Raw genomic sequence first — 25,675 nt, forward strand, 5'->3', positions numbered from 1 at the left:
ACTGAGGAGGAGGGTGATCCATGTACTCCTTGGAGAAAAAGGTGGGATATAAACGTAATAATTAAGTTCTTCTGCTTAGCTTCTTAAGGACCCAACCAGATGGGGATGTCATTTGCCAACCCGGCATACAAAGATCTCCACATGGTTGCAGTTGGGAATTTCTAACACTGCATATAAGAAATAAAAGAAGCAATAATATATTTAAAAATCCTGCAGCACCCTGCACAGCGCATTGCAATTGCTACAACAGGCAGAAAAATAATTAAGTGGTCTGCCAAGACCCTTTGCAATTTTCCAAGTGGTCCATGGGTGGGAGGAGTTTGGAAACCACTGCTGGCAAATATTTATTGAAGCTTTTCCTTTATTCTTTGCTTGTCAGTTTACAACGAATTGAAAAGATGCTTTTAGAGTAGTAGGTGTTTGCAGTGCCCTTAGCCCTAGCATTATTCTCTGTTAAGATAAAGTTTTCTTCCTCCTTACAACTTTTAATTGAGGCCCATTCTTCCTCACAGCTGCCCAACTAGGGGGAAATAAATAGAACTCAGGGATTTCTAGCAGAATTGCACATTTCTAGTTTGCATTGCTTGTGATCAGCACTTCACTTGTTAGGCCTAACTTTAGTGTGAGACCTTCTGACAGTTCATAGATTGAAGACCCCCGTTTCAGAGTTGCTAAAAGAACCATAGAATCACTTTGCATATACACTTCTGTAGTGGGTCTAAAACTGCCTTTGTTTGAGACTTTTGCACTTTTTTATTTCAAAAAACATAGCATCCACTTCCAGATCGCTTGGCAGGGCCAGGAAAGCAAGGTCCTTTTCCTCCTAGGCCAACACCAGATGAGGATGAGATTTGGAAACAGAGGCGAAGACAGCAAGCAGAAGTATCTGCAGCTGTAGAACGAGCCCGTAAAAGGCGCGAGGAAGAGGAGCGAAGAATGGAAGAGCAAAGAAAAGCAGCATGTGCTGAAAAGCTAAAACGGTTAAATGAGAAATTTGGCTGTGTAACAAAACCACCCCGAGAAGACCCACTGAAAGAAAAAGAAAAGGAGAAGGAAAAGGAAAAGGAGAAGGAGAAGGATACTGATAAGGAGAGGGAAAAAGTAAGTGAAAAGGAAAAAGACACAGTGATAGAAAAGGAAAGGGAAGAAAAAGAAAACCAAGAGAGGGAAAAGGAAGCAGAGAAGGAAAGGGAAAAAGTGGAGAGGGAAGAAACAGAAGAGAAACCAAAAGCTGAAGTGCTTGAACCTCAAGAGCCAATCACTCCATCTGTTACAGTTGAGAAGCCACAAGAAAGTGAAAGCAGCAGTAAAGAGGAGAGAGGTTTGTACCAATTATTTTGTTTGTTTAAAGTAAGCAACCTGCTGTCTTTAACTAGAATCCTAACTATAGCACTGCCTAAGAACTGTACAGTGGTACCTCGGGTTGCAAACACCTCGGGTTACAAACACTTTGGGTTACAGACTCAGCTAACCTGGAAGTAGTACCTCGGGTTAAGAACGGACCTCCGGAACGAATTAAGTTGGTAACCAGAGGTACCACTGTACTACTTTTAGTTTTGGATATATTGAAGGAAATGTCGTCAATTGTTTCAGAATGCCTCATAGGAAGCAATTCATAAATGAGATAAATAGCAACTGCATTCAGCATTTTGTAAACTAAGGCTAGAAGACAAAGCTTACTTGGTTGTGATTACATGTGCCTAGATCAGTGGTTTTCAACCAGTGTGTCATGGCACATTGTGGTGCCTTGAATTATGGGTAAGGGGTGCTGCAGGCAACACTGGCCTCTGTCCCTCTTTCCTTCCCTCCCTCCCTCCTTCCCTCCTCTGATCCCCTCTCAAGTCTCTGCCTCCTAAAGGCTTTCACAGCTGTTTGTTGCAGCAGCTCTGACTACAAGCTCTCCAGGTGAATGGTGCCACTGGTGCTGGCCAGGGGGTGCTGGTTGCCAGGAGCTGAGGCAGCCTTGGAATAGGCAAGCAAGTGGGCAAGGGAACCCAGCCAGCCAGTCCACCCCAGCCCTTGCTGTTGAGAATGGACAAACCAGTGGGAGTCTGGGCAGGCAGGCACTGCGCTCGCCTTTCTGGTGCTTGCTGTGTGCAAGGCCTTCCTGGAAGCTGAGTGCCTAGTGCTGATAGGGAACCTTTCCACCATGCAGGCCCTGCAGCACCCACTGCTGCTTCCCAAGCTAAGGTGCTGGCCTCATGTTCACCTTGGGCCACTAAGGCTGGGGGCATCCTTTTCCCAGGCCCCTGTGGGGCGGTGTGAGGAGGCGCCTCTCTTTGGGGCAGGGTGGTGCAGCTCGGAGACCAGAACCAGCAGCAGCAACTGCCTAGATGACTCTCAAGGAGAGGAGAGAAGAAAGGAGGCTGCGGGGACACGCCAGCTCTGCAGACAAGGGGTGACATAACTGGGCTCCTGAACCCCACAGGGTGCCGCAGAAATAATGTAGTGGGTCAAGGAAGCCGTGAACTCAAAAAGGTTGAAAACCTCTGGCCTAGATTATAAAGTAGCATTTGTAATATCTAAAATAATAAGTCTTCTGACAGAAAATTTATAAGGTGGGTTTAAAACAAACCATCCTGATAAATGCTCGAAAGGTCAGGAGCAGGATGCATTTGCAAGTTTTGTCTAATCACTTTTGAATAGTATGTGCCACAGTCCAGATAAATATGTATATTAAAAGCATTGTTTCAATCCTGCATGCATTAAAGTTAATGGGGTTTTAGTTGCATGACTGTCACCAATATTGCGGCCAATGTACACATGGCTAAAAAAGCAAGCTGTCACTTATGTTTATTAACAGAGTGCTTAATTTGCAATGTGAGCTGCTTCAGTGACAGCTTCCAAAAAGCCTCTAAAAACACATGGTTTTAATCTGTACATCTATTCCAGATTTATGGAGATGGAATTCTTGTTTAAGGTGAGATTTCTAAGCCGTTTGTAGATCAGGAGCATAATAGGTAACGGCCTCTGTTTATTACAAGGTGTCCTGAACTGTGGTCTGTGCACCTTCTATGGAAAGCTTGCATATCTATTTCCATGGGGTGTGCTTTCAAGATAACATTTTCTTACCTGTGCCACATTTGTGTGGTTTCTGTCTCTCCTATTCCCCAGTTTCAGCATTGCTTTGTCATGATGTCCAATAAGTCTTTTAAAAAATCCACCTACATTAATATTTAAGATAATTGGAGTGGTTTTTGAGTTTGAACTTGTAATCATCCATATTTATCATACATGGTGCCAATGTTATTTTTCTCTTGCATTCCCCACCCCTGGACAGTGTGTCAAGCTGTTTCTACCACTCAAGAAAGCAATCATAGTGAAAGAGAAAGTTCTCATGAAAGCGAGACTGATTCTGGTGCTCAGCCTCGTCCTGCTATTTCTTCTGGCTATTCAAAACAGTTTCAGAAATCATTGCCACCAAGGTTTCAGAGACAACAGGTAAAAGGATAGCACTTTGAGATTAATACATATAGTTATTAAATTGTGGGAGATGAAGTTATGGGTTGGATTGGTGTTTTCCCCTTGGTTTTATTATGTATTTATTTATTTTGCATTTCTGCACTGTGAACTGCTGTGAAATCTTCAAATGAAGGATGGTATACAAAATTAATTAATTAATTAATTAATAGTATAAATTTGCATTCTCAGGGTGAATAATCATAAAACTTGGGGGGGGGGGAATTGTGATTTGTGGTTAAGGGGAGACACCAGACAAGTAACTAAACTTTACTGTAAGTTGTGGGTAACATGCAGAAGTTGGCAAGTAATAACTTCCCGTATTCATAAGTGTTTTGTAACCTTTGCTGTTATTCAATGATCTGTCAGCCATAGCTTGCCATCTATCATATTTAAGATTTGCAAATGTTACCATGCTGGAACTAAGCATTCAAATTACTGTGCCAGATGATTCATTTGTCTGTCCACTATGTTCCTCAGTGCTAAGATAGGCTTGTCTTCCCCATCCAAGTTTTTCCAATAATGGTCCCCCTTGTTTCCTTCTTTTTGTCCTCAGCGACATAATACAGTCATAACACTTCCAAATCCTAATTCCTCCTGTCCTTATTATTAACCATGGCTAAGGTTTATGTCTGTTGTCTTGGCCATGTCTAGCAAACATTAACCTCATAATCAGAGCTTGAAGCTTAAGAGCATTATGTGTGTACCAGTGAATTATTGGGTTCAATTGGAATTGGAGCATAGCCAAAAAAGCTCTGAAATCAGGTGCCTAAAACATTTTTAGGGGAAAAACTTGTTTAAAAGCAATTTGCTATAGCTTATAAAAAAATTCATATTTTCTCTTGCTTTATAGGAGCAGATGAAACAGCAACAGTGGCAGCAGCAGCAGCAGCAGCAAGGGGTCCTACCACAGTCTACACCTTCTCAGCCTTCTGCTGGCCCTGTTCCCCCACCACCGCATAGACCGCTTTATCAGCCCATGCAGCCACATCCCCCGCATTTGGCTTCTATGGGCTTTGATCCACGGTGGCTCATGATGCAATCTTACGTGGATCCACGAATGATGTCGGGAAGGCCTGCTATGGATATGCCGCCCATGCATCCAGGTACAAATCTCACCTATACTAAAGGTGTTTAGTTGGCTCCCAATTTGTTGCTCGACACAATTCAGAGTGCTTCTTTAGAGTTCTAAAGCCCTAAATGGTTTGGGACAAAGGTCCCTAATGGTTTGCCTACTCTAATGTGAATCGGTATGGCAGTTGAGATCCTCCTTTGGTTGGCTCATTTTAGAGTGATGGCTACTGAAGAAGTTGCTTCTGTATTTGCATCCTGCTAGTGGAACTCCTTCTTAAAAGAGGTGCATCTTACACCTTTGTTATATCCTAGCAAAACCTGTTCTTGTGTGGAATTATGGTACTCTAATTTTGGCAATTTAATTTATTGTCGTATGTGGTGTGTTCCACTACATCTGGCTGCCCAGTTTATTTCGTAGATGTTCACTGACTGCTAAATTAGAGAGTTGCTGTATTGCTGTTGTTTTCAAAAGGGGTGGTTTATGTCTGTTTGCTGTTATCCCAGTGGTCCAAACATATTTTTCTTCTATGATTACATGATGGCTGATCTCTAGGGCAGTGTTTCCCAACCGGTGTTCCGCGGCACACTAGTGTGCCGCGAGACGTTGCCTGGTGTGCCGTGGGAGGGAGGCGGGCGAGTCGGGCGGCGAGAGGCGGGGCGGCGGCAGCGAGGAGAGGCCGCCCAGCGCGGGGCTCTCGCCGTCTGCCTGCCTGCGTGGCGCTGATGTCACGGGGCTGTAACGTGCCCCACATAGGCACACGCGGGGCAGCGAGCGAGCTCCCTACCACATCCCATCGCCGCTCGCTTCGGCCGGCCTACTGGGCTGTTGCAGGCGGAAGGCCTGCGCATGCGCGAGGTTTTCGCGCCTTCGGGATTGCCTTCACGCCTTCCTCCTCCCGGGTCCTTGAGAGCGCGGGAAGCGGCAGCGCGAGACCGGCGTTGAGCCTGGTAGGTATTGCGCTTGCCAAGGCAGTCATTTGGGAAATGAAAACTTGCAAAGCAAGCAACCAGTTCAATCTGAAGTACGTGTATGCTTAATATCCTGTATCTGAAACCTGTTCTGCCCCCTCCCCCACACTTGGTGCCATTTTCATCTACACATGCAGCAGATTAAGTTGACCCAGAATAGTACCAATTCAGATGGCAGATGGGAGAATGACAGTGCTGAATGCTTTCCCATGTAGAACAGTCCCTGCAAATAAAAACCTAGCATATTTGGAAGAGGGATGCTAGCCTAACCATTACCTTCTATGCTGTTACTTTTTTTTTTTTTTACATAAGTAAAAAGTGACCTTTCCCCATCTGGCATGGTGGTGTGCCTCGAGATTTTTTTCATGAAACAAGTGTGCCTTTGCCCAAAAAAGGTTGGGAAACACTGCTCTAGGGCAGTGTTTCCCAACCTTGGGCTCCAGCTGTTTTTGAACTACAATTCCCATCATCCCTGACCACTGGTCTTGCTAGCTAGGGATGATGGGAGTTGTAGTCCAAAAACAGCTGGAGGCCCAAGGTTGGGAAACACTGCTCTAGGGATACCTCCTACCTCCCTAAAGTCTTTTCTCCTGCCTTTATAGTGAATGAGTTCCAAGTCTGCACTGTTATGCTGATTTTTATCTGATTTGTGGAAGGCTCCTCTTTTGTAGGCAAGGGAGAGAAAGAAGACAGCCGTAGTGAACACTGTTCTTTCCAGGCTGAGCTTATTCCTGGCCCACAGTTCTTAGGACTGTGAGCAAGCCTCACGGCTGCGTTTCATTCCCCTTCCCCTTTGCAAATTCAACAGAGGTAGGAGGGGTGATTAAGTGCATTTAGGCTTGCCTTTATAACCTTTGTTCAGGCTCCTTGAGCTCTTCAATGCAGGGTGTGGGTCCCAGTCCCTGCTACCTTTTTTCATCTGATCTTTTCCCCCTCTTGGGATTTCTGCATGTTTATTTCTCCTCCAAGTCAGCTGAACCCATTCTTTGAGGGGCATATAGGATTAAGTGTGGGCAAAATCCTGTTTTACATTCCTTTGAAATGTTTTTTCGGTGATGCACAGTGGAATCCTACCACCTGACCTGTTCTTGGGATGATTAAGATACAGTGGTACCTTGGGAGTCAAACACCTTAGTTGTCGGGGGGAAATCGGCTCCCAAACGTTGCAAACCCAGAAGTGAGTGTTCTGGTTTGCAAATGTTTTTTGGAAGTCGAACATCTGGTGCGGCTTCCGATTGAGCGCGGGAAGCTCCTGCAGCCAATTGGAAGCCGCACCTTGGTTTTTGAACTGTTCCGGGAGTCAAATGGACTCCTGGAACAGATTAAATTCAAGAAACAAGGTACCACTGTAATTCCAGAGTCTTCTTCCTGTTCCCAACCCCTCTCTGTGGGCTTAAGGCACTTTATTGGAGTTCTGTCCAGCTTAGGAAAGCTCTCTAGAAATTGCATTGTCCTTGGGCACAGTCTATCAAGAAAATTGCTATGTAGGTTTTACTTGTGATGGCATAGTTGTTGCTCATTTCAGAGGAGTCTGGCTAAGATATCTCTTTGACAGACAGCAGAAAGCTTCAGGTGCTTTTTTTGTTTTTGTTTTCTTTTAAGCTCTGTTACAAATCGGAAATCAGCAATTTCCTATTTGTAACAGAGCTTAAAAGAAAACAAATTACTGATGCTGGTATTCAGTAATTAGTAACATTACTAAACATTACATTAAATGCTGCCAGTTGTACTCTGTTACCTTTAGGCCTTTCTTTCCACAGAACATATTCAAAAGTCAGGATTTGCCATGGTGAAGAGGGGAGGGATCTTAAGATGCTTTCAAAATGTGCTGCTATATTTTTTAATGGGCAACAGGAAGGTTCTAGCCTTTGTAGAGTTTTGTGCTAGGCACAGATTCTAAGTACGGTGATGTTGTATGCTAGTGAGTCTGTCACAGTACTTCATGAAGAAAACTTTACAAGCCTTAGAAAAGTCACTCCACAACAAAATTTCTTTGTGAGAGGAAATTTTTTATTAACAGCTTCTAAATTTAAAAATTCCATTTGTAAGATCATCTTGATGTGTAGGGTTCTGACACAACGGAACGGAAACGCCATTTACCTTCCCATAGCAGCGGTATGCTTTCGAACTGCTAGGTTGGCAGAAGCTGGGACAGAGCAATGGGAGCTCACCTCGTCACATAGATTTGAACCGCTGACCTTTCAGTAACTTTTTTGAGCTGTATGGTTTGACTTCTTAATTTCAATATCTCCATTATAGGAATAATGCCTCCTAAGCCACTTCTAAGAAGGGACCAGATGGAGGGGGCAGGAACTGCTGCGGACTCTTTTGATCATGTTACTCGATCAGCAAGGGAGCATGCTATTCCTCTGTCAGAACCGCGCATGGTGTGGGGGCCAGAACCATATCCTCATGCAGAGCCTCAGCAGACTAGCAATCCCCCCAAAATCCTAGAAGACACTGAAGATCTAAGGTAAGCTTTGGGGTTCTCTTACTGTATTCTGTTTATCTTTTTCTGCATTATCCTATTGCATCTTGTGCATTTCACATACCATAAAACAGGCCTAGGGAATATCTGGCTCATGGGCCAAATCAGATCCATCTAGGGTTCTAATTTGGCCCACACAATTGTTTCCCCAAGCCACTTCCTGTTGCCTAATACCAGACATATGTGATGCCAGTTGATATATAGGTAAGGATGCAGCTGCAAAGGAACAATTATGAGCTTAAAATGGGCTCCCACTTGTTCTTTTACAAGGATAGCTCACTGCTAAGGAATCTCACTGGGATGTGTTGCACTAGGGAGTTCTTGATGGGTGCATCTGAGGGGTCTGAAGCTGAAAGCAAGACCTTTGAATGTGTGCTTTTAGCTGTTTGGTGTTCACAGTGCAAAGGGACTCACTTTCAGTGGGGCCTTTTGAAGTTGTTACCTGATGTCAGCTGTCAAAGGGGTCTTTGGGGGAGGTTGGGATCTGGCCTGCAGACAAAGCTTCTGTGAGAGCCAGTGTGGTGTAGTGGTTAGGAGCAGTAGTCTTGTAATCTGGGGAACCGGGTTCGCGTCTCTGCTCCTCCACCTGCAGCTGCTGGGTGACCTTGGGCCAGTCACACTTCTCTGAAGTCTCTCAGCCCCACTCACCTCACAGAGTGCTTGTTGTGGGGGAGGAAGGGAAAGGAGAATGTTAGCCGCTTTGAGACTCCTTAAAGGGAGTGAAAGGCGGGATATCAAATCCAAACTCTTCTCTTCTTCTTCTGATAGTCCAAGCGTGTTGAGCATAAAATCCAGTAACCAATTGCAAGGGGCAACACTGTTGTTTGCAAATAACAAATGCCTTGCTTCAAGTTGTAAAACTATATTAGGGACACAAAAGATATTTCTCAAATGGGTAGTTTGTGTTCTCTCTCTAGGGATTCATTAATCCACAGTATGCAAGGTTGGACTCTGACGATGATCTTGGTAACTGCTCTGGCTTTGTACACTTTCAAATATGAAGGTATACAGCGAGCTGAGTTTTTTGCATGGTAGACCTTCAGTAATACAGCTAGAACATTCAGTGTACCTCATATATTTTATTGAATCTGAAGTGACCGGCAGAATGATTCTTCCTAATTGGCTGCTTCGGGGGTTTGTTAGTGCAATTTGGGGGTGGGCACGGACACTATTGGCATGGCCAGTTGTCAGGGCAGGGGTGATGCGGGTTGTAATCCAGCAACATCTGGAGGCCAAAGGCTAGCCACCCCTGTTTTATCCTCGTCCCCCACCACAAGTTCATTAGCTAAAATGCTCTCCAGAAATGATTTTCTGTCTCTTGTGAACATTGTATGGGCTAATCCTACAACAGTTGTCCTGCATTCTTTTTATCATGTCTAATATATAGAGACTTTGATAGGAATTCAACTTAAATTGTGGTTTCCTTCTTTTAGGCCTGAGGCACTTCTGGATCAAGAACACATAGCTGTTCAAGAGGTTTATGCAGCAGAACAGATTCATTTGGACTCTCAGACAAAGGTGGACTTCTTCAAAGAACCCAGTGAAATGAGTGTACAGAAGACCTCAGCCACGTCTTTAGAAGATGCTCAGCCTCACCAAACTGACACACCTGCTCCTGCGTTGAGTTTTGATGTAAATGCAGAAAATGTCTCCCAAATCTCCAAGGAAGAAGAAATGCTTGTAGAAGAGAGCAATACTTCCCTGAAGAGCATTTCTCATGGGTCAAGCCATTCTCTGAAATTTGAAGACCAAGCAAATGATACACAATCAAATGTTTCCAAAGTCAGCAGCAGACACATTGAGCCAAAAGAACCAATTCTTGAAAGAATAGATAGTAAACTGAAAAAAGAAGTGTTTGTAACTAATAGGCTGTCTGAAGGACCAAAGCCTGAAAAACCCTTTAAGCCTAAATCTGAAACTAGGTGGGGTCCAAGACCAGGTTATGGGAGAAGAGAGGAAGGTAGTGATAGGCCAGTGAGAAGGTCTGGTCCTATTAAAAAGCCTATCCTTCGAGATATGAAAGAAGAGCGTGAACAAAGAGAAGAGCGTGAACAAAAGAAGGAGAGAGAGGGAGAAAAACTGACAAATGAGAGAGCTAGCAAGATTGAGAAAAAGGAACAGTCTCAGGTTCCACCTCCCAGGCTAGAACCAGAGAAGACCACCACTGGTGGTAAAAAGGCATTGCAAAGCACACCACAAGCTTCAGACTGCGCAGATGCTCCTGTGCAGCCCACAGTTACACCTGCTGTGCAGCAGCCTCTCATTGTCCAGCAGCCTGCAATTGCACCACCAGTGTCTCAGCAGCCACCTGCAGTACAGACATCTCCACCCATAGCTCCACAGCTGCCTAGTCCACAAATTACTGCTGAGCTTCCATCCCTTACTATCCAGCAGCTACCAGTTCAGCAGCCTGTCAGCACAACAAAGGAAGAAAAGCAGCCAGAGAAAGTAATCAGCAAAGAACGAACTGTAGAGAGACCTCGTATGGAAACTAGACCTGTGAAAAGAGAACCTGGTTTGCCTCCCAGAACATACTGGAAAGAAGCTAGGGATAGGGACTGGTTTCCAGACCAAGGGTACAGAGGCAGGGGACGTGGAGAATATTATTCTAGAGGACGAAGCTACAGAGGTTCCTATGGAGGCAGGGGTCGAGGTGGGAGAGGCCACAATAGAGACTATCCACATTACAGAGACACCAAGCCTCGAGTGGAGCATGTGCCTTCTGGTCCTCTTAGGCAGAGAGAGGAGAGTGAAACCCGTAGTGAGAGCTCTGATTTTGAAGTAGTTCCAAAACGGCGAAGACAGAGAGGCTCAGAAACTGACTCTGACAGTGAAGTGCATGAAAGCGCAAGTGACACCCTTCTTTCAGACAAGGACAGCCTAAGCAAAGGCAGACACCCAAAGAGAGAAGAAAAGGCAGATGTCAAAAAGCCTGCAAAAGCCATATTGTCTTATAAACCTGAAAATAATATCCGAGGGGACAATAGGGTTTTAGACAAAACTTACGGGAGGGAAGATGAGAATAAACCCAAACCAGGATTTCTTCCTAAAGGAGAACCTTCTAGACGTGGCAGGGGGGGCATGTTCAGACGTGGGGGTAGAGATCCAGTTGGCCGTCCACCTCGGCCGTCTACTCTTAGGAAACCAGGATACAGAGAGAATCAGTGGAACCCGAGGCAGATGGAACCCCCCAAACTTGAAGATGGGGAGCCCCCACAAAGGCATGACAATTATGGTTCTATATCACTGGATAAAAGGCCACCTGCAAAGTTTGAGAGAAAATTTGATCCTACTCGGGAAAGGCCTCGTAGGCAAAGACCTGCACGACCTCCCAGGCAAGATAAGCCACCACGCTTTAGGCGTCTAAAAGAGAGAGAGGCAGCATCAAAAATAAGTGAAGCCACAACCAGCTCATCATCAAGTGCTGCAATGAGTAGCGCAGTTAATGAACAGCCAAGCACTACTTTGGAGGTGTCAGGAAGTAAGACACCAGACTTGTCCAATCAGAACTCCTCAGACCAAGCAAATGAGGAGTGGGAAACAGCTTCAGAAAGTAGTGATTTCAATGAGAGGCGTGAGAGGGATGAAAAAAAATTAGCAGATGTTACAGCACAGGTAACTGTTAAGACTGGGGAAAGCACACTAGCCCCAAAAAGGGAAATAGCCAAGAGAAGTTTTTCCAGTCAGCGGCCTGGGATTGATCGGCAAAATCGTCGTGGAAATTGTGGACCACCCAAATCTGGACGGAACTTCTCAGGGCCAAGAAATGAAAGGAGAAGTGGCCCTCCAACAAGAACTGGGAAAAGGGGGTAAGTATGTTTGCCACTGGAAGATTGATACAGAAATTTCATTCAGTTACTGAGTTCACTGGAAACTTAAAAATAGATTCACTTCACCAAATTAGTTTAAAGAGCTATGACCATTCAATGGGTAGTGGTTTGAGTTAAGTAGCTTTGATTGCTGTTGTCGTTTAGTCGTGTCCGACTCTTCGTGACCCCCTGGACCAGACCACGCCAGGCAGTCCTGTCCTCCACTGCCCCCCGCAGCCCAGTCAGACTCATGTTTGTAGCTTCGAGAACACTGTCCAACCATCTTGTCCTCTGTCGTCCCCCTCTCCTTGTGCCCTCCATCTTTCCCAGCATCAGGGTCTTTTCCAGGGAGTCTTCTCTTCTCATGAGGTGGCCAAAGTATTGAAGCCTCAGCTTCAGGATCTGTCCTTCCAGTGAGCACTCAGGGCTGATTTCCTTCAGAATGGAGAGGTTTGATCTTCTTGCAGTCCATGGGACTCTCAAGAGTCTCCTCCAGCACCATAATTCAAAAGCATCAATTCTTCAGCGATCAGCCTTCTTTATGGTCCAGCTCTCACTTCCATACATCACTACTGGGAAAACCATGGCTTTAACTATACGGACCTTTGTTGGTAAGGTGATGTCTCTGCTTTTTAAGATGCTGTCTAGGTTTGCCATCGCCTTTCTCCCAAGGAGCAGGCGTCTTTTAATTTCATGACTGCTGACACCATCTGCAGTGATCATGGAGCCCAAGAAAGTAAAATCTCTCCCTGCCTCCATTTCTTCACCTTCTATTTGCCAGGAGGTGATGGGACCAGTGGCCATGATCTTCGTTTTTTTGATGTTGAGCTTCAGACCATATTTTGTGCTCTCCTCTTTCACCCTCATTAAAAGGTTCTTTAATTCCTCCTCACTTTCTGCCATCAAGGTTGTGTCATCTGCATATCTGAGGTTGTTGATATTTCTTCCAGCGATCTTAATTCCGGCTTGGTATTCTTCCAGCCCAGCCTTTCACATGATGACTTCTGCATATAAGTTAAATAAGCAGGGGGACAATATACAGCCTTGCCGTACTCCTTTCCCAATTTTGAACCAATCAGTTGTTCCATATCCAGTTCTAACTGTAGCTTCTTGTCCCACGTAGAGATTTCTCAGGAGACAGATGAGGTGATCAGGCACTCCCATTTCTTTAAGAACTTGCCATAGTTTGCTGTGGTTGACACAGTCAAAGGCTTTTGCATAGTCAATGAAGCAGAAGTAGATGTCTTTCTGGAACTCTCTAGCTTTCTCCGTAATCCAGCGCATGTTTGCAATTTGGTCTCTGGTTCCTCTGCCTCTTCTAAATCCAGCTTGCACTTCTGGGAGTTCTCGGTCCACATACTGCTTAAGCCTGCCTTGTAGAATTTTAAGCATAACCTTGCTAGCGTGTGAAATGAGTGCAATTGTGCGGTATTTGGAGCATTCTTTGGCACTTCCCTTTTTTGGGATTGGGATGTAGACTGATCTTCTCCAATCCTCTGGCCACTGCTGAGTTTTCCAAATTTGCTGGCATGTTGAGTGTAGCACCTTAACAGCACCATCTTTTAAAATTTTAAATAGTTCAGCTGGAATACCATCACTTCCACTGGCCTTGTTATTTGCAGTGCTTTCTAAGGCCCATTTGACTTCACTCTCCAGGATGTCTGGCTCAAGGTCAGCAACCACACTACCTGGGGTGTACGAGACATCCATTTCTTTCTGGTATAGTTCCTCTGTGTATCCTTGCCACCTCTTCTTGATGTCTTCTGCTTCTGTTAGGTCCTTTCCACTTTTGTCTTTTATTATGGAAATCTTTGTACGAAATGTTCCTTTCATATCTCCAATTTTCTTGAACAGATCTCTGGTTTTTCCCATTCTCTTGTTTTCCTCTATTTCTTTGCATTGCTTGTTTAAGAAGGGCTTCTTGTCTCTCCTTGCTATTTTTTGGAAATCTGCATTCAATTTCCTGTATCTTTCACTATCTCCCTCACATTTTGCTTGCCTTCTCTCCCCCGCTTTTGTAAGGCCTCCTTAGACAGCCACTTTGCTTTCTTGCATTTCCTTTTCATTGGGATGGTTTTAGTTGCTGCCTCCTGTATAATGTTACGAGCCTCCATCCATAGTTCTTCAGGCACTCTGTCCACCAAATTTAAATCCTTAAACCTGTTCCTCACTTCCACTGTATATTCATAAGGGATTTGACTTAGATTGTATCTTACCGGCCCCGTGGTTTTTCCTACTTTCTTCAGTTTGAGCTTGAATTTTGCTATAAGAAGCTGATGATCTGTAGCTTTGATAAGTGGTATCTAATGATTGCAAAATAAATGGAAAATTGAGGTGATAATTATGGATAGAGACAGACAGCTGTGAAGAACAAACCACCATCCAGCAATGATGCTTGCCCCTAATTATTCTTGTCTCCGGCACCTGTAACCCCAACTGCTTTCTACCTTTTTAAAGTTTATTTCCTCATATACAAGTTGTGGAATTGAGTCACTCTTTTGTGTTAAAGTCTGGTGAGGAAGTATAATTTTCTGCACCAGTTCCAGGAGTTTTCCCAAACACCTTACTAAAACAGAATCTCTTTAGCTAACCAAATAGGCTTCTGAGCCTGAGCACCTTGATCAGTCCTTGTAGCTCAGTGTAGGCAGAGGAAAAACAAATTTGAGGGTCATATCCAATTAAATTATACTCGGATTAGACCCACTTAAATTAATAGTTCTAAACTATTCAGAGTCAAATTATTCAGAGTAGGACTAGCACTGCCTACAACTCTGAAACAGCAACTCCTCCAGTAGGTGTTTCTAGCATCTACAAATTTGCCTTTAGAAGTTGTTGGGAGAAGTGTTTCATCAGATACAGTTTCCTATACTGTATCTGAATCAAAACATCTAGAGATCCCTTTCTTGCCATTAAAATAGGCTATACTCAAAACAAATGTATAAGTCTGCAGGGACAAAGATACCTGTCTTACGTAGAGTCAGACCGTTGGTCCATCTAACCTAAACAGACAGACAGCTGCTCCAAGGCTTTTAGGCAGGACTCTTTCACAGCTGTATCTACTAGGACATGTCAGGGCATGCAAGTCATGTATTCTACCACCAGGTTTGTGCCCCCCCCCCGGTAAAATCCCCACTTTTGGTATTTTCAGGGAAATATCAATAGCACTCCTGTAGTTAAGTTCTACCTCTAAATTATTGTTGAACAATTTCACCCACTTAAGTTTTGAACTAGACCAAATGCAACTCCCATTAGTTTTTTCTTGGAGCGTGTTAGCTTCAACTAAAGTCTTATTAAAGTTCTATGTAGCTCTGTCTCTCCCTTCTCCACCACCTTTTGCTGTACAATGCTATCTCATTTTGTGTTTATGATACAGACCATTTGAAGAACAAGCTGCAGTTGTGATTAGTGCTGAAACAGTTGGGAGCAGTTTACATCCAGAAGAAAGTGGGAACAGTGCTGCTGCGCTGAAAGGTTCCAAAGATCCCAACATCAAGAAGCGAGAAGAGCCCAAAGCTGGTCCAAAGAAACCGAAAGAGAAAGTGGATGCAATTTCTCAATTTGACCTTAACAACTATGCAAGTATGTACTGGAAGCTCCTCTTCAGAATCTTAAATGTATTACAGGCACACACACATTTACGTGGGGGTTATGTTCCGAGGCACACATCAGTGAAATTGTGTATATTTGAAACACCATTGGAAAAAGGCTGCAAACCCCCCCCCCCCATTTCACCATGCCCTACTCTGCCTCTTGTGTGACTTTTAGGATCACTTCCGGGTTCGGCATATGCACACATACTGAATGTGCATAAATGGGTCTGCAGTATAATAGTATTTTATTTTGGTTTTTTTCTGCCATTTGAACCAACCCCACAGATGATGGCTTCATTTATTTGAATAGGGGTTAATTATAACTAAATTTCGGACCTTCACTACAGGTGTTGTGATTATTGATGACCACCCTGAAGTGACAGTAGTTGAAGATTCCCAGTCCAATTTGAACAATGATGGTTTTACTGAAGTGGTATCAAAAAAGCAGCAAAAACGCCTGCAAGACGAGGAACGCAGGAAGAAGGAAGAGCAAACAGTGCAGGTTTAGTATCATATGTATAATCTCTCTCTGTCCCAGGCACCTTTTTTGTACACATTATTTAATATGTGCATATGCAATGCATTCCTGCCCTCCATTGTGAGCTCACACTTGCATGAATAACTCAGTAGCAAGATTTCTCTAAAAGCATTGTTCACTTGAGCTGGTTACATTCTGAAATACAGTGGTGCCTCGCAAGGCGAAATTAATTCGTTCCGCGAGTTTTTTCGTCTAGCGAATTTTTCATCTTGCGAAGCACGGTGTCGGAAAAGTTTTGCAAAAGCTTCAGAAATCACCAAAAACCTCAAAAAAGGCTACCACACCACGTCCTATGAGTTGCTCCTCGAAGTCAAGTCGCAACTGTATTAACGGTGTTAAGAAAAAGGAAACAAACTTGCAAGATGTTTTCGTCTTGCGAAGCAAGCCCATAGGGAAATACGTCTTGCGAAGCAGCTCAAAAACCGCAAAACCCTTTCGTCTAGCGAGTTTTTCGTCTTGCGAGGCATTCGTCTTGCGGGGCACCACTGTAGTCTTATTCCATGGTGTCATCCTGTCAGGCTACCCACAAGCTCCTGTTCTCACAGAAGGATGCTGAGTTGCTCAGTTTTGGATGATGCAGTTACGATGTTTATTTTTTAAAAAATGTAGTGAATTTCTTATTTATTTGACAGGAACCCTGATTTATTTATTTATTTGCTGGCTTGCTGGCCCTTTGGTGGAGACTGAAACAGAATAAATAAATAAACTTTCTTCAGAAATGTCAAAACCTGTGGTGGAATTTGTAAACCTAACCCTTCATGGCAACACATTTCAGTCTTTATTCTTGCTTACCCGTATTCATTGGTCTTATTTGGGAAGTTGCTTAAATTCCAGTTAGCTCTAACAGTGCTTCCTGATAGTCACTGAAGGTCTGGCGTGCTGCTTGCAGTTCATGGCAGATTTCTCAATACAGCTCTAAGATCAAATCCTTTGCTTGAGCCGCTGAGTGTTCTCTGGACTGAGGGCTTCTCCACACTTCCTCTTATCCTGCTGCTTTCCCATGCAGAAAACCTCGAAACAGTCCTTTGGCACTAAATTGGAGCACACGGCAATTTGGGCTTTCTCCAATTTAGCACTAAAAACTGGGTTTTCCCTGGGAAAGGAACAGGGCAAAAAGATATTTCTAAATATATTTGGCAAGGGAAAAAACCGAATATAAAATATTGATAGATGCAAAAGAGAGAGGAGGTTGTTCCCTGCCAGATATGAGAGTATACCTTTGTTGGTTGAAGGAATGGATGACATTAGAGAATTCATGTATTCTAGACTTAGAAAGTCATGATAGTATTTTTGGTTGGCACGCTTATTTATGATATGAAAAGTGACAGTACGTAAAGGATTTACAAATCATATAATTAGGAAAAATATGTAGAGTATGGGATAAATGCAAAAATCTATTAGAGGTTAAAACACCACTTTGGCTCTCACCGTTGGAAGCTATAGCGGTAAAGAAAAAATATGATAGAAGGGCGGACAACTTATAGAAATTTATTAAAATGAGGGAGGAGAGTATCAATTAAAAGAATTTAAGAAATTATCAGGAAAATTAACAGCATGGATACAATATCATCATTTGAATGATGTTTTTAAGAAAGATAGGATACGAGGGTTTGGGGAACAAATATGACAACTGGAGAGAGACCTGATGGAATGGAATGTAAAAGTGCTGCGTAAAATGTATAAGATATTATTGGAATGGGAGACAAAGGATGAGCTAGTAAAATCCTTAATGATAAATTGGGCAATAGATATTGGTCACAATATAGATATGGAGCAAGGGAACAATTGTGGAATATGGATATAAAATTTACAGCATGTTATGTCTAAGAGAAAATTGTATGAAAATCGTATTGATGGTACCTAATACCGAGTAAACTGGCAAAAATGTATAAATCTCAATCAAATAAGTGCTGAAAATGTAAAGTGAAAAAAGGTTATTTTTATCATATGTGGTGGTTTTGTAGTAAGGTTAAAGCTTACTGGGAAATGATATTGGAATTGGAAAGAAATGAATTGGAAAGATGTTTTAAAACAGGGGTCGGCAACCTAAGGCCCATGGGCCGGAAGCGGCCCACGGAGGCTGTTTAACTGGCCCATGAGCTGCCCCCAAACCGAACTGAGCCGCGCCGCCCGCTCAGTGAGTCCCCACGCATTGCACTAAACCGGCACAGCACAGCATGGGGACTCTCTTCTGTGGCTCCGGAATTCGCTTCTGCGCATGCCCAGACACTGGAAATCACGTCTGCGCATGTCCACAGCGCTGGAAATCGCGTCTGCGCAGGCGTGATTTTTGGCATCTGAGCATGCACAGAAGGGATTTCCGGCATCGCACTGCGCCGGTAAGCCTTGCCAACCCCTGTTTTAAATAATGTTTGTAAAAAAACCAGATGCTTTCTTTTTGGGAATTATAGGGACAGAACTACCCAAACTATATTGAAATTTATTCATGTATGCGACTACAGCGGCAAGAATGTTACTTGCCCCAAAATGGAAAGAAGTCCCAGCAAAAGAAGAACAGATACAAAAACTTACCAGAAAAACATGAAAATGGAAATAGTTTGTTGAATATTTACAAACAAACTAAACAGATAAGAACATTGGCAGAATTATTGTAATAACCTGCAGTTTTATATTTAAGGTAGATAAATAAATGAGCAAATTAAGTTAATTTAGATATGCAGAAAATATAAAAAATAAATTTAAAGAACTGCAGAAAGAGGAAGAAGGAAGTCAAGTTTTGATATGTTAAAATGGCTGTAAAATTATTGAAATGTCTGAAAATCAGAAATAATATATATATAAAGGAAAGGAACAGGACAAGGGGGAAACCACTCAGACCTGTGCTTTCTAAGCAAGGGACGAGTGGAAGTGTGGACGAACCCTGACTGACCACCAGAGTGCCTCAGGAGTTCACAATCAGGATATTATGAGAATTGAGCCTATTGTAATATTGGCAATGAAAATAAGGAATCAGTTTTGCAACTAGTAGTAGCTAATTGATGTAATGTCATCCATGAGTTCATCCAATCTTTAATTTAGAGTGCCTTAATGCTAATAGATGGGAACGCGGGTGGCGCTGTGGGTAAAAGCCTCAGCGCCTAGGGCTTACCGATCGAAAGGTCGGCGGTTCGAATCCCCGCGGTGGGGTGCGCTCCCATTGCTCGGTCCCAGCGCCTGCCAACCTAGCAGTTCGAAAGCACCTCCGGGTGCAAGTAGATAAATAGGGACCGCTTACTGGTGGGAAGGTAAACGGCGTTTCCGTGTGCTGCGCTGGCTCGCCAGATGCGGCTTTGTCACGCTGGCCACGTGACCCGGAAGTGTCTCCGGACAGCGCTGGCCCCTGGCTTCTTAAGTGAGATGGGCGCACAACCCTAGAGTACCTTTGCCTTTAATGCTAGTAGATACCAGGGCAGGGGTACCTTTACCTTTAATGCTAGTAGATACCATAGGTAAAGGTAAAGGTACCCCTGCCCGTACGGGCCAGTCTTGACAGACTCTAGGGTTGTGCGCTCATCTCACTCTATAGGCCGGGGGCCAGCGCTGTCCGCAGACACTTCCGGGTCACGTGGCCAGCGTGACAAGCTGCATCTGGCGAGCCAGCGCAGCACACAGAATGCCATTTACCTTCGGTCCCTATTTATCTACTTGCACCCGGTGGTGCTTTCGAACTGCTAGGTTGGCAGGCGCTGGGACCGAACGACGGGAGCGCACCCCGCTGCGGGGATTCGAACCGCCGACCTTTCAATCGGCAAGTCCTAGGCTCTGAGGTTTTACCCACAGCGCCACCCGCGTCCCTAGTAGATACCATATCAGTGGCAATAGGTTCCATAGGTTAAATTATATATTGTTTGCAAAAAGTACTTCACCTTGAATGTGCTTTTTGTCAATTTTAGTGGATGGCCATTTTATATTGAGTGTAAATCAGTGTTCCTACTTACTTCCTCCATATGTCTTGTGATTTAATAAACCTTTCATAAAACCTTCATTTTCCCTATTGTAGCTTAAAAAAAGCCCAACTGATGTATATGGGAAAACAAAATATCTAACAGTTCTTTGGAGCAGAGTTTCCATTTCAGTTGTTCTGGGCAGGTAAACTGCAGGCTCTCTTAACAATCTTACATATTTTTAGGTCTGGACCAAAAAGAGTTCAAATGAAAAAGGAAGGTGTCCAAATTCCAAACTACCACCCAGGTTTGCCAAAAAGCAACAGCAGGCGACAGCAGCAGCTGCAGCTGCCACTCAACAGGTTCAGGTTCAGGCTCAACCGCAACTCCCACTGCAGTGTGTGTCTCAGATTCCAAGTCCACAGACTTCAGTTCAGCTGCAACCACAGGCAACCTGTGCAGCAAACAGCAGCACTGAGTATACAGCAACAAGCAAAACTCTTCAGAACACACCATCTCATAATGCTGTAGGAACCGAATTATGGGATAATAAAGTGCCACCTACAACAGTCCTCAATGACATCTCAAAAAAATGTAAGTAAGACATTTTTCCCCTCCTGGTAAGACATGCAAGAAAAAAATGTGTGCTTGAAATCTTGGGTAACAGACAACCTTTCCTGGGCACCTCAGTTACTCTTGGGTTGATGCTTTGGATCCTCCACGTAGATAAGCTGCCCTGTGAAGTGATTTACAATGATGGAGAGCTCCAAGGCTTGTCCACATATACCCATTCTCAGTCCTCCTTTCTCTGACCTCACTGTTCTTATGTATGGGTAGGACTACCCAATGTTTGCGAAAACATTTACTGCCTGCCATTTGCCTTTTATGTGGACACTTTTTAAAAGGGAATAGTTGAGAATTATTTACTGCTTTGACATATCTTTGTTCATTTGCATTGCAGGGGGTTGGACTAGATTACCCTCAAAGTCCTTTGCAACTCTACAGTTCTTTGAGCTTTTTTTTTTACCTAGGCTAATGCCAGTAGGTATTTTTAGGCATTTCAGCTTTAACCAAAAATGAAAAACTTATTTGATCTTCCCACAAATGCCATCCACCTGAACTTTTGATTTATTTTCATTGGCCTCTGCTACTTGAGAGGAGGATGTAGATGATATAGAAATCAATCTAGAAGCAATAGAATCGCTGAACTCCTAGCATACACTTTATTAATGTGTTCTTTGTGAGCGGATAACTGGGATACCTTGTCCTGAATGTTCTCTTACCATTTCATGCAACTTGTTAAAATATTTTGAATTCTTAGCAAGCAGCATGCTGCCTTGCGCTAATTTTATGTAAGGGGGGGATCATAGTTAGTTTGCAATTAGCACTTATACTATCAAATTTTGATCTAATTCCACCTTGTTCTCTGGACTTTTAGTGGGACCCATTAGTCCTCCCCAGCCTCCTTCAGTCAGTGCATGGAACAAGCCTTTGACATCATTTGGATCAGCTCCATCTCCAGAGGTAATGAACAGACATGTTCTCATCTATTGTTAGCTGTGTTCTAATTTGTCAGTGGCTAGAAGTGAAAAGGAGCAAAACACATTATCCATTTTGTCAAATGGGTAACTAGTTTTCACAGGTAAAACAGCCATTACTTGTTAGTTAGCTTACAGGTGTTACATGTTCAAACCAATATCTGATAGCTTAAATAAAACCTGATTGATATGAAATATAATCTTTAATGGTTATAATATAAATTTGCTGATAACATTAGAGCTATGGTGAATTACTTAATTGGATGTTGCAGTATGGAACAAAAGTGTGCCTGTGTTAAACTAAACTTTCTGGGATCCTTACTAGGGAACAACAGTTGGGCAAGAAAGTGGAATTGATTTGGGAATAGAAACTATTCAGTTTGGTGCTCCAGCATCTAGTGGGAGTGACAGTGAAGTTGGCCCACTTTCAGAGAAGACCTCAGAGAAGCTTCTTGAACCCAAGGAGCAAAGGCAGAAGCAGCCCCGGGCAGGACCTATAAAAGCACAGAAGGTAAGTGAAACTCTCCAACTTTCATGAACCACAGAAGCATTTTAGAAGCTGCATTTTGTGCCCATGTGTTCCAGCAAGAGGAAGTCTAATCAAACTTCTATGCTTATGTATCCTGGTTAACATATTTCTGATTATTTGGGGGGGGGGGTTGACTATTTATGTGAGGTGCTCACAAAATCAACTGCCACATGTTAAAAACTGCTGTGATTGCTTGTTGATATAACTGAAACAAATTAACTCACTCCAAAGTCTATACATTTATCTAGGAAAATCAAAAATACAACTTAAGACACTGGAGCGTCAAGAATACCTAAATAAGGAAATAATTGAAGAAGAAAAATAGACAATAATTAAAAATTTATAAGGCACCAGAAATTGCTGCATTTCCAGGATAATAAAAATTGAAACATACTTTCTTACGTTGTTTATTGGAATAATGAATTTCAATCCAGTACTTCACTCCTGGGAAAAATTAATTATAACAATTCCAAAACTAGCAAAAAATGTAGGATATGTGGATTCCTGTAGATCCCAGTGCAAATCCGACCTAACAGAGGTAAAGATACATAGCTCCACCTACCATGTGGCAGTGGCGGTGGCAAAGAGAGCATATCATCACTGAATGCCCAGCAGAGCTTTATAGCATAGTAAATTGACTGGTCCAGACTGGTATTGTTTCATTAACCATTCAATAGCTTACAGTGAGAGATTTGTGAATCCCTTTGTGGGTGAAATCATTCGGCTCTATGTCAGACTTTATGCCAGGGCACCATCATGTTACAGCCTGTGGGATAAGTTTCTGTTGTTGTAGCCTGAGGACATGGACAGGACACAGTAGTGGGGTTGACTCTGTGCCCTCTTGATCTCTGCCCGTGACTGGTAAAATCTAGTAGCAGGGATTGAATAGACTGGGGGAGTGGTCAGAGCCTTCCTACAAAGGGAATTATGTGAAGCATCTTGAAAGAGGCAGTGGTGCATCCCTTTTTAAACCTTCCTGGATCCAGAGGTTTTAGAAACTACCACCCAGTCTCTTAATATTCCATTCATGGCAAGGTGACCAGCCAGCTGCAGTTTGACTAGAGGAAGCAGTTATATAGATCTAATTGTGTCTGGCTTCAGGCCCAGTTGTAGTTGTAACTAAAGTTTATACTTTAGTTTTAACTGTATTTTCTCATGTTTGTGTTTGCTGCCCATTGCTGCCTTGGGAGGAAGCAATGCTGTTTTTCTAGAAAAAGAGGTGCCGGAGCTCACCATGAACACTTCCCTTGTTCTCTTTTAATGGTAATGGTGCCCACCTGAGATGTGCTAGAACTGTGTTCTGGCAAACTCTGGCTGAAAAAAAAAGCCTAGGGAGGAAGGATGGAATATAGGTTATATAATAACATAATAAACGAAGAGGCAGTAATCTTTTAATACATTGCGTAGCTTTCAGATTTGAGTCCAGTAGAAAACAAAGAGTACAAGCCTGGTCCCATTGGGAAAGAACGGTCATTAAAGAACAAGAAAGTAAAAGAGGCTCAGCAAGGGGACCCTGAGGGGCAAGAGAAATCAAGCCCTACTGCGGTCAGAAGTCCAGACCCTGTTACTTCTAAAGAAGGCAAAGCAGCTGCTGAACTTGGTACTGAAATAGGAACAATGATATCCGTGACTGCTTCAGAGTTTGGAGCAACCCAAAAGGTAAGAATCAAATGGAATGGCTACTTAAGTTAACTAATCAGTGCTGAATGGGTGGAATTTAGATATACCTGAGTGGAATATTTATAAATACGATAAATATTCATATATAGTGAATATTCATAAATATGGAGAAGCTGGCTTCAGTAGAGCTCTTTCTATGGCCTTCGTCCTAGAAGTTTGCAGTACCCATTTTTTAAAAATGGCTATGAGTAAGTGAAGGCATCCAAGCATTAGGTTCTTGCTCAGATATTGCTCCATGCAGCTTTTATGGACATTTGCTTTAGTAGAAAAGTAACAATAGCTACAAGTCTCTGAAATAAGCTGAAACAGCTTAAAGCTTTGTTTCCTCATACTTCTCCTAGTTCCAGAATGAAGTAATAGGGTGGAAACATCAGCATAAGACAAAGAACAGGGTTGTGTTTTCTGCATTGCTTTCGCTCAGTTTCCTTTGTTTTTTATTTGAAGACTTTTCAAGAACTGTCCAAAATGTATGGTTTCATAGGCTCATGGATTCTGGTACACACAAAAATGAAGCCAAACCATGGCTAAGCATGAATGATTGAACATGTGGGTACTTGGAGAAAAAAATGTGGCTGCTTTGCTCCTCCCATAGTCATGTTGCTGCCATGCTCCCCAAAGCTAAGCCATTCTTTCACCTAGCATTGCATCCAAACCTAATGACAGGGCCAAAGTTTCCCCACCTCTGCTCCATATGGGAGAAGTCCTCTTACTTTCTTCTCAGTTGATGCATGTGGAAATATTCTTTCAGGCAATGTCTTGCCTTACAATAATCAAGTATTTGAGCATCAGTCAGTCATGTAGTTAACATTTCCTAAGCCTATTCAACTGATCAAAGCAAACAGCATGGAACTTCAAAGCATGTTCCATGTCATGTTGTTTTAAATATTTTAGTATTTTCCCAAATAGTCTTATTCAGACTTAAGAAGAAGAAAAATTGGCTTTTAACAGTCACCTCTATCCACCCTTGGAAAGTCAATACACATTTGTATGTTTAAACAAAAGTATTAAAGGAGGACATTTTAGATCCTATGGCTTCAGACAATTATTGTCCACTTTCACATTGGCTATTTTGGGTCATGGTGTTGGAGTGGGATGTGGTATATCAACTACAGGTAGCTTAGGAAGATGCTGATTATTTGGATCCTTCCCAGTTACTATTATTTGTTTGTTTATTAAATTTGTATACCACTATTCATGTGAAGATCCCAGTTTAGCTTCAGCCTGGATTTGGGACAGAAACAACCTTGATTGGCCTAGTGAATAGCTTATGCCAAACAATGTTCTGGATCTCTCAAATTTTATGGTCTGTTTTAGTGCTCAGCGATTTTTCAATATTTTGGCCAAAATCTCTTTTGAAATCGCACCGCAATCACAATTTTGATCTGGCAATACACAGCAATGTATTGCTCCTCACACAAGGGAGAACAGGGCAGCCAATTTCAAGGGACCGCCAATATCACATGATGATCTCACCCTACCTGCGCGATCTCCATGGCTGCTCCTTCCCTCATCCCCATGCCTGATCTCCAATTTCAGACATTGTGATATATCAGAATATCGTGATGTTTAGCTGCTGATATATCATGATGTTAAAAACCAGGTATCACTCAGCCCTAGTCTGTTTTTTAGTATCCCTAAAATCCTTTGCTTATTAGGGACTACCCCACATTTTGTTCAGAACATTGCTTTGCAGAGGTAACTACCATAGAGTTATCAAAATTTTCAAAAGTAGGGGGTTCGTGACTTGGCTTTTGAAAAATAGGGGGCCCTCAGTAATTCGTAATTAAACATTTCCAGTTCCTCCTTGAGGAGCATTTTCAGAAGGTGGTTGAGGAGGACTTCCAGTTCTCCCCATGGTGCCTTGTGGGGTGCCTCAAGGGTCTGTCTTGTCTCCCATGCTTTTTACCATCTGCATAAAACTGCTGAGGGACATCAGCTGGATGTTTTGGCAGCAATGACTAGCTTGCAGATGACACTCAGATCTACCCCTCCTTTTTGTCCTCTGATTTCAGGGGGGCTGTAGAGTTCCTAAACTGGTATCTAGATGCTGTCTTTGGACTGATGGGGGTAAACAAGCTGAAATTAAATTCAGATAAGATTGAAATCTGTAGGTAGGG

At 43.1% G+C, this 25,675-nt stretch overlaps 1 protein-coding gene across 13 annotated transcripts in view; it reads left to right on the plus strand.

The window, feature by feature from the left end:
* Window positions 1-25,675, plus strand: part of PRRC2C (proline rich coiled-coil 2C) — an 80,956-nt gene that overhangs the window by 24,847 nt on the left and 30,434 nt on the right. For all 13 annotated transcript variants that reach the window (XM_082228986.1, XM_082228987.1, XM_082228995.1 and 10 more), the window contains exons 12-22: window positions 772-1,321; window positions 3,281-3,441; window positions 4,313-4,565; window positions 7,762-7,975; window positions 9,424-11,799; window positions 15,173-15,378; window positions 15,737-15,891; window positions 20,057-20,405; window positions 21,250-21,335; window positions 21,675-21,860; window positions 23,286-23,537. In XM_082228986.1, coding sequence (XP_082085112.1) covers window positions 772-1,321; window positions 3,281-3,441; window positions 4,313-4,565; window positions 7,762-7,975; window positions 9,424-11,799; window positions 15,173-15,378; window positions 15,737-15,891; window positions 20,057-20,405; window positions 21,250-21,335; window positions 21,675-21,860; window positions 23,286-23,537 — 4,788 coding nt within the window. The remainder of the gene's footprint in view (window positions 1-771; window positions 1,322-3,280; window positions 3,442-4,312; window positions 4,566-7,761; window positions 7,976-9,423; window positions 11,800-15,172; window positions 15,379-15,736; window positions 15,892-20,056; window positions 20,406-21,249; window positions 21,336-21,674; window positions 21,861-23,285; window positions 23,538-25,675) is intronic.

The sequence above is a fragment of the Podarcis vaucheri genome (genome assembly GCF_965113315.1).
Source record: "Podarcis vaucheri genome assembly, chromosome: 6".
NCBI classification, from domain to species: Eukaryota; Metazoa; Chordata; class Lepidosauria; order Squamata; family Lacertidae; genus Podarcis; species Podarcis vaucheri.